The sequence below is a fragment of the Gambusia affinis genome, linkage group LG06 (assembly GCF_019740435.1).
Source record: "Gambusia affinis linkage group LG06, SWU_Gaff_1.0, whole genome shotgun sequence".
Classification (NCBI taxonomy): domain Eukaryota; kingdom Metazoa; phylum Chordata; class Actinopteri; order Cyprinodontiformes; family Poeciliidae; genus Gambusia; species Gambusia affinis.
The window spans coordinates 21,705,924-21,714,152 of record NC_057873.1 but is presented as its reverse complement, the minus strand read 5'-3'; the positions used below and the strand labels follow the sequence as shown (position 1 = coordinate 21,714,152).

General features: G+C 41.7%; 1 protein-coding gene across 2 annotated transcripts in view; it reads left to right on the top strand.

Moving 5' to 3' along the window:
• Window positions 1-206: 206 nt before the first annotated feature.
• The window catches only part of prkd2 (protein kinase D2), a 42,869-nt gene continuing 34,846 nt past the window's right edge, over window positions 207-8,229 (top strand). Inside the window, exon 1 of one of the 2 annotated variants that reach the window (XM_044120658.1) lies at window positions 207-1,750. In XM_044120658.1, coding sequence (XP_043976593.1) covers window positions 1,430-1,750 — 321 coding nt within the window. In that variant the 5' untranslated portion in view covers window positions 207-1,429. The remainder of the gene's footprint in view (window positions 1,751-8,229) is intronic. The other variant, XM_044120657.1, reaches the window with a different exon arrangement.

Sequence of the window (8,229 nt, the reverse complement as noted above, 5' to 3'; positions counted from 1 at the left end):
TATCACAAAACCGCCTCAACAGTACTTTGTTTTGTTTCATGTTTCTTACTAGAACTGAAAGCTTGAACACGGGAATAATATTATAAATTAAACAAATGGCTCTGAGAAGGAAAATATGTTGCTGTTTTGACCCCCCGATGCTTTTTGTATGTCCCAAATTACAAAACGTCTGGTAGATGATTAGATAACCACTGAGAAGTCGTCGCCATGGTGATAACCTCTCACTAAGTCTCGTTTCTGTTCTGTTCCGTTCACCCCAACCCATCATCTTCCAGGGTTCCCTGCCCACTGAGCTTGTTCTAATGAAATCTGACGACAAATTAGGATGTAAACAACTCTGCAAAGACGCAGGCGTGGTTCTGCTGTTACGGTCTGCGAAAGGTGCGACCGATCAACAAACAGAAGAGAAAAACGACGTCACGGAGGTGGAGGAGGCAGGGGGAGCACAACTTTGCGAAGGGACAGAAAGTGGCTATTGGGAGCAGGATGAGGAAGCGATGGGGAGGGTGTTTGAGCATGGAGCTGCCCCCTCGCCTCAGGCGGTGTAAGAGGATCTGCGCTGACCAAATAACCCTAAACCGTGGAAGGAGAGAAAAAAAGGAAAGGGAGGGGAAATGTTGAGAGTATAGAGTCAGAAGGTGGAACTTACTGGAAGTTTATTGGCTTCAGGTGGTGTCAGTCACGTTACTTCCTTCTTTGCTGTGGTGAGAGGGCAGGAGGAAGGGTAGGAGGGAGGTACCCTCACATCAGCCAGCTCTGTCTCTCTGCTTTTTCGCACAAAAAGAAGCCTGCACTTGGGTTTGAAAGTGAAACAGGGCAAGACTTGTAAAAGGAGTGCAGCGTCTTGGCCTTTTTCATTCTCACAGTTTCCTGTTCAAGGAAGCCATTTTGTTACCCAGCCCTGGAGCAGATCACTTATACAAAGTTTGCCATTGTTTTTTCTCTCTCCCCTGCTCTCGCCCACGGCCGGGGGAGTCTCACGGCTGGCTTTGGACTTTCTACTCTGCAGAGCAACATCTTTGGAGCAAGCCGAGCTGAAGGAGGAAGGTGGAGGTGGAACAACGGCAATGGTGGGAGGGAAGAGGGGGGGCAGATCTCTCTCCCTTTCGGTGGGTCTTTTTCTCAAGCTTGTCATGCTTGAAGAATGACAGAAGTCAGACGACGTGAAACAAGCGCCTGAAAGGACTTGAAACTGCTTCCTGGATAAGAATTTCTTCCTCGCTCCTCTGGAGGGAGGCAGACTAGCGACTCAGGGGGGGACAGGGACTCTGCCCAGTGTGTGGATACCCATATTTCCTCTCTCCCAACAGGACAGTTTGAATGAGTGTGACTTTTCGCAGAAAAACTTCTTCTTCACCAGGGTGTGTGCTCGTCTCTGTGTATGCTTAGAGCTTCAGGCAGTCGGCAGGGGAGAGCCAGTGGACTCTGAATGGCTAACGCGAGCTCCTGCATGCCCTCAGGGGCAATGTCCCAGGTCTTCTTCCCCCCAGCAGGGGCCTCCCCACCTGGCTCAGCAGTGATGCAGACGGGACCTCCCATATCCATGCCCTCCATGCCTCCTCAGGCTCCGTTTCCAATGGTGGACCCGACAGCAGGACACGTTGGGATGACGATTCCCTCAATGATTTGCAATCCAGATGGGGTGTCCTTCATCATCCAAATTGGTCTGACCAGGGAATCTGTCCTGCTGCCCCAGACTGCTGACCTGGCGTATGTGAAGCAAGTGGCCTGCTCCATTGTTGACACCAAGGTAAGACGTGGGAACACCGGAGAGGGGAAGTTTGCATGTGAAACGACAAAATGCGTATGATTTTTTTTAATTGATGTGCGAAAACCAGATTCATGAGTGGAAATTTGATTCTTCTTCTTTTTTATTTTATTTTATTATTTTCCCATTGTCATTTTAAAAATAACAAAAAGTAAGTAGATGTACTAAAGTCTGAATATTGATACCAATTCAAACATTTCTTCTGCAAGGAAGAAAGCTTTGCATCCGTGGTGGGTTCGTGAAGCAGGCAGAGCGGCCGTTTGACGGGTTTCATCCAGCTGTTTACCCATGGGGCCACGCATGTGCTGCACAGGAAGTAGCTGTTTATAGGAACACAGCGAAATCACTTGTGACCTTCATGTAAACTGCCTCCTCAATACAAAAACTTGATCTACAGGTGCCTCTCGGTACATCAGAATATCGTCCAAAGTTATTCTACATCAGTAATTCTTAGAATAAAAAATTTAACCTTGATATTATTTTTATGGGAACATTTCACTTCAGGATTTTGAATACAAAATATCCCATTGGGGGAAAAACCCCCCCACAACATGTCCACATACTGTACAGTAAATGCATTGGGCACCTGATTGGGGTCTCTATTGCAGGAATTACTACCGTACATAAATGTGGTGTGACATGGAGCTGATTATAGCTTCTGTTGTTTCTGTTTCTGGGCTGGCTTAAGACAAGGAAAGGGGCAGCTGTTGCCGCTGTCCTGGATTAAGTATGAATGTGGCTCTGGAAGCTCCACCTGTACTTTAAGTCTGGTGAAACTCCCTCAAATCCTGACTGGTTTTTACTTCACGATTCTCTCAAAACTGTGACTACCCTTCTTGTGTTTCTATCCTCACCTTTTCCCTCCACTCAACTTTCTGTTACTGTGCAAAGATTCAGCCTTCTGTAAGCTGTTAGCTTCTGTAGCAACGCCCTCCTTAAGGGGGGAGTCGAGGACTACAGACCCATTTAAATAAACAGAAAATTTACTTTGGAACCTCAGAAATGCACTTTGTAAATTAATTACATAATGACAGATGTCTGAAAGCCTTTATATCTGTTAAGATATTTTCCCACTAACAAGTACTGAAAATAAGAAATGTAAAATTACAAACAGTAGATCAAACCATTAGAAACATATTTAAAACAGAAACATGGACTTAACAAAAAGTGCATTTAATGCCTGCTTAAAGGTTGTTATTTTTATTCTGACAAGCGGGCCTCGTTTGAACGCATATGACTGTATAGGTCAGGCAGCTCTGAAAGTCAGCAGTCTTCCCCATCATTGTGTGGAAAATGAGGTAAAATGTTGTTATTTATTTGTGCTGCTATGTATTAATAAAAATGTTCTGGAATCTTAATTTTGGGGTTTAATCAACCTCTGAATCATAGTAGTCGAAATGAATGGCCTGTGTGCAAATTAACTTCAGGCTAATCATTGAATCTGGAGTTTCGTGAGATGTGCGTCAAAAGAAGGTCAAAGTTCTCTTTTTGGAAGCGTTATTTGTGGTTTGTTGTCGTTTGGCTTTCTGAAGGTGTGGACTGATTTCTTATAATGAGTTTATTATGGTTTTCCACTGCTAAAGTTGAACGGGGGAAAAAAAAAAAATCCCTTTTACTTTGTGCAAGTAAAAGGGTAAGTTTTGCATTTCAAGCCAGTTTTTGATGAAGGCTTCAGTCATTTAGTTTTTCCAGTCAGTTATCCTCTTAAAATGAAATTCCCAGATGTCGAAGGATATCCCGTCATTCACCGATTTTTTTTTTTTAGGGTTAATATTTGAACAACAAATGATTAAATCATTAGACAACACTGGAAGGTTTTTCATAATAGCGATTGGAATGTTTTGTGGCTATAAAGTGAAGTTTTCAAACCTTTGAAACCTTTTTGTTCTGGCGGTAATGCACCATTACCACACGTCAACCATGGCGGTGGTAGCATAATGGGTCTCTTGCAAAGCGAATGGAGGAGTGAAGACGCAGGAGGATCCCCACAGCCTTCAGCTTCTTCTCAAATAAGCAACCAGATATTTAAAATTTCTGCAAAATTGTGCGTGTTGAACAGAAAACCAGTTCCCACACATAAACGTGCACTGTGCTTAAGGGCCCACCTTTTACCAGGCAATCATCTACTGTAAATGAACAGATTGCGGTCTATTGATGAAACGCCAGAGCTCCTCGTCCTTGCTCATGCCCTTTATTAAAATGACATGCGTTATTTTTCCATTCACTTGAAAACCCAAAACTTCAAGACACAGAGGCGAGAGTTGGCAGTGACATCCTCTGTGCAACAGGAAGCAATGTGTGCTATTGGAAATCTGCTCTTCATTTAAGAGCCGGCGGCACGCTTGGCATGCTAAACCGTTTCCAGGACGCATAAAGTTGGAAGGCTCAGCAGCTAATATCAGTTTTAACCCTTCGCTCGGGCTGGCAGGTGACAATCAGCTGATTACCCAGAGCTCGCTAAGAGAAGCTCTGCTAGGCTTACAGCAAAATGTGCATTTTCCGGGAAGCAGTGGCAGTTCTCTCCAACTAGCATTAGCCACTGTGCTAATCAGTTATTTTGTTTCTCTGCAGCAGGCTTTGTTCTAGCTTGCAGTGTCAGTGTTTCCCTGTCACGCACCTGCATGTTCCTCCGCCTCAACATACAGCTGCGCCTTGCATTGTGTTGTGCTGTGTTATATCCAGCTCACTTCAGCTTCAGTCTTCCTCTTTCTTTTGCATTTCCCCTGCACATATGTTCCAATAAATTACTGGTTCTCTCCACCTAATTCCTGTTTTTAAGTATTATCAGACAAAAATCTAGTTTTCAAAAGTCCAATACTCTGTAGTTACAAGTTCACATTTTTACCATATTTGGTCATACTGCAAACAGCCACTAACTTCAATGTATTTTATTGTGAGCTTATTTAAAGTCAGTGCAGATTAGCACATATTTGGGAAGTGGAGGGAAAATAAAAATCTGAACAGTATGACATGCAAAAATAACTGTTTGTTAGACTGGCCCAGTCAAAGTCTAGAGCCTAATCCAGTGAAGAAAGATCCAGTTGATATACATTTTCTGTCCACTCTGGCTGAGCGTAAGCTACTTTGACAAGAAGAGCGTGCAAAAAAAGTGAGTCTACAGGTGGAAATAAAAAGTCTTGTAGCTGTACCTGCAGTGAAAGAGATTTCTATAAAGCATTGACTCAGAGAGGCTGAGTACAGATCTACGCCAACATGGTTTTTTTCCCCCCCCATATCAAAATTAAGCACTTTTGTTTGGTGCTGGTTGATGATATAAAATCCTACCCCAAAATCTGTTTGTTGTTGAAGCATAGCAAAATGCGGAAAGGTTCAAGAACCATGAACACTTTTTTTATTAAGTGGTTGGCAGAATCCAAGATCGTTTTAAACTTTAAACCAAAATCATATAGTTTTTTTTTTTTTTCAGTTTTGGTATATTTTTATGGAATATCTGAAATGACGTTATTGGTTTGAGTTTATTTTTGATTCTCAGGCATCGTTTAAATTACTGCGAACTATGTGCTCTTTTAGTTTTCAGTTTAAAAGTTTGTGTTCTGAACACAGTCAGGGACTCCATTAAAAATGATTTAAAAACAAAAAAGTTGCTCTACAAAAAAAACAGTTACTTTTGCTCAATTTCCATGGGGATTTAGAGCTGAAACATGAACTGCTGTCAAGGTTCATCGGAGTTTGTAGGCATCACTGCATTAGGAGTAGCGAAGTATGAAAACTATGGTGTTGGATGACTTTGTGTGGTCCTACTTCAGCAGCTCCACACCGTGATAAACTGCTGTCAGGAATAGATGCGACCACAAAGGGCAGGACGTAAGTAGGTGGGGGTCAAGAACGTGATTGACCCTGCTGTGCGGTCACACTGGGGCTGATAAGTTACCAGCTTTAACAGGGTAAAGTTTATCTGCACAGCCCCCGATAACGAAGTGGTATCTGACAATCATGCTACATGTCGGTGTCAGTGCCCCGGTCAAACAGAGCCTCAATCATACAGATAAATAAGTAGGTAAATAAATTTCCTGGTGGTTTCCACCGCCGAAAGGGATTAGAAATTGCTACACAATCCCAAACTGATGACAGAATAACCCAGAGTGATGGTGGAGTACAGACCCTGCTCACAATGTGGCTTCTTGAAACCTCTTTGGACAACCAAACAAGCAACCACGCAGCAAAGAAAATCTGGGTTTATTCACTGCCGTGCCGATGGTCGGTCAGGTGTGTATTGAACGATTATTCATCGGAGATCAGGGGGTTGAGGAAGGCGGCAAGCTCACAGCAACACACGCAAACACACTCGCAGCTTAGCAGCTTCCCTTTTAACATTCACATGTCTGATAACTAGCCGGGCAACATTTGTCAGTCATAAAAATCTGCATGTCTTGGCAGCTGTCATGCTTTTATTAAAGCTGTTAAAAGATGATGCTGTCAGCTGTATTTTTTTTTTTACTGTTTACATAAAGATTCCAATATTTGTTTGATATAATTTTGCAATGCAGTGATCACAGAAACCTCAGATTATTGTGAAAATCACAACACTGACGCAAATCACTCATAACTGTGCCGGTAATGCACATTACGCTGTCATTCCGATAGTCAGGTCTTGTACTACTTAGGGCTCAAAAAACAGGTTCCCTAAGCAACATTGCCTTAGGTCTCTGCTGCATCTCTTAACATTAACCACAAGGAAGGCTGTGTTTTACTTCATATGGAAAATATTTTCTCACAAAGCGCACAAACGTTATGGCGTTTGAGTGGAAAGTTGTGACCCAGGACATATTTTCCCTTCAAACTGACTTAAAATGCAGAATATCCAATTCTGTGAACAGTCTTTCCCAAATGCATTTAAGCTTCTCTTTAGTGGAAGACATTTGTATCTGTCGTCTTATGAACAACAAAGAAGAAATCTAATGAACTCATGCAAGCAACTAAACGTCTTGCATGTAGATCAGTAAATTAATAATGACAAAAATGTGTATTTCGTGGAGGTCCATTAGAGCATGCTTAGGACTGCTCCAGCCTCGGCTTCCCTTAGTTTAGTAAAAGAACGCGAGACTCTGAAGAAGTGAAAGTAAACAACCAAAATGCTGACAAATTGCATGTATGAGAACACACAAGATTGTTTCTTTCTTCTTCTTTTTTTTTTTTTAAACAAAAACAGTGACTTGGAAAACTGCAAGAGCCTTTAAATCTCAATTTTATTTCATCTGCTTTCTAACACAGACGTATCTTAAGTGGTTTTCTTTGGTAATTGAGATTTATTTTTGGTTCCGTCTTGGTAAGTGAGCCCCACTCTGTATCAGATGCCTTGTATTTAACTCCCCCTCAGTAAAGCAGTCTCTGTATGGCAGGACATTCAGCTGATTGGGATCCATCCATATAAAAGGTAAAAGGTGTGCTCTTACTATGTTTTATAGGACATAACATTTTAAATGCTTAAATCCACCAGGATTCAATGTGTCATGTTCTGTGTAGTCGTCATTGTTATTATTGGCAATGTAACTTAAGTCGTAAAAAAAAAGACTCCGCATACTCTACAACAGCCTGAGATTTCTTATGTATTTCAACAAGTTTGGGTATTTAACATAATTATTATGTAGTACAATAAATACAATTTCTTGAAGGAAAAAAAAATAGGACACCCCAGCATTTATTCCCAGTTGAAATGGTAAAAAACAGCACACACAGACAGAAATAGCATTTAGGGTTTTATTACATTAGGAGTATAATTCCCAGAATTTTAAAGGATTGTAGCCTTACGCAATATTAGTTTTACATTTCTTCTTAGAGGTGATTTTACCATCCTCTACTGGTTTCTGCCGACCAATGCCAAACTCTTACTTGGATGTTTTGGAGAGTAACCCCTACATGAAATAGGCCAATTTCTATGTTCTACTGTCTATTTAAGGCAATTAACAGCTATGTATTGACATGTAGGGTAATTACACTCACTCACCATGGTTATATTTAAGCACTTTGCTTGTTAGGTTCAGTCTATATGGGTCAAAGTATTGCAACGTAGCTAAGCAGATTACATTGAAACTCAGTGCTGCGCGACAAAGAAACCTTGGCTTTCTTTTTGCTCAAAGGTTCATCCACAGTCTCTCTGGCTGCCTTTCCGGACATAATAACATGAACTCATCAAGTTTTTATCTAGGAAACAATATTCTTGTGCAGTGATGACCCACTGGAATAACATTTAGACGAATCCCTTAGTCCAAAACAACTACGTTCAGCTTGAAGAATTTATGTCTTTGTTTTGCAGAAAACTAAAAATACCCACTCTCAACAAAAAGATGTATTAAGCAGGATCTTTCCAAAGCTGTTTATCCCAGTCACAAACACATGCGGTCAAGAGCCCTCCAAAATCCCCTGAATACAAAACTCCTGCCCTGTTTGGAGCTGCAGCTTTAGTTGGGGAAAGTTGGACAATAGACGGTTTGTCCTGGCCC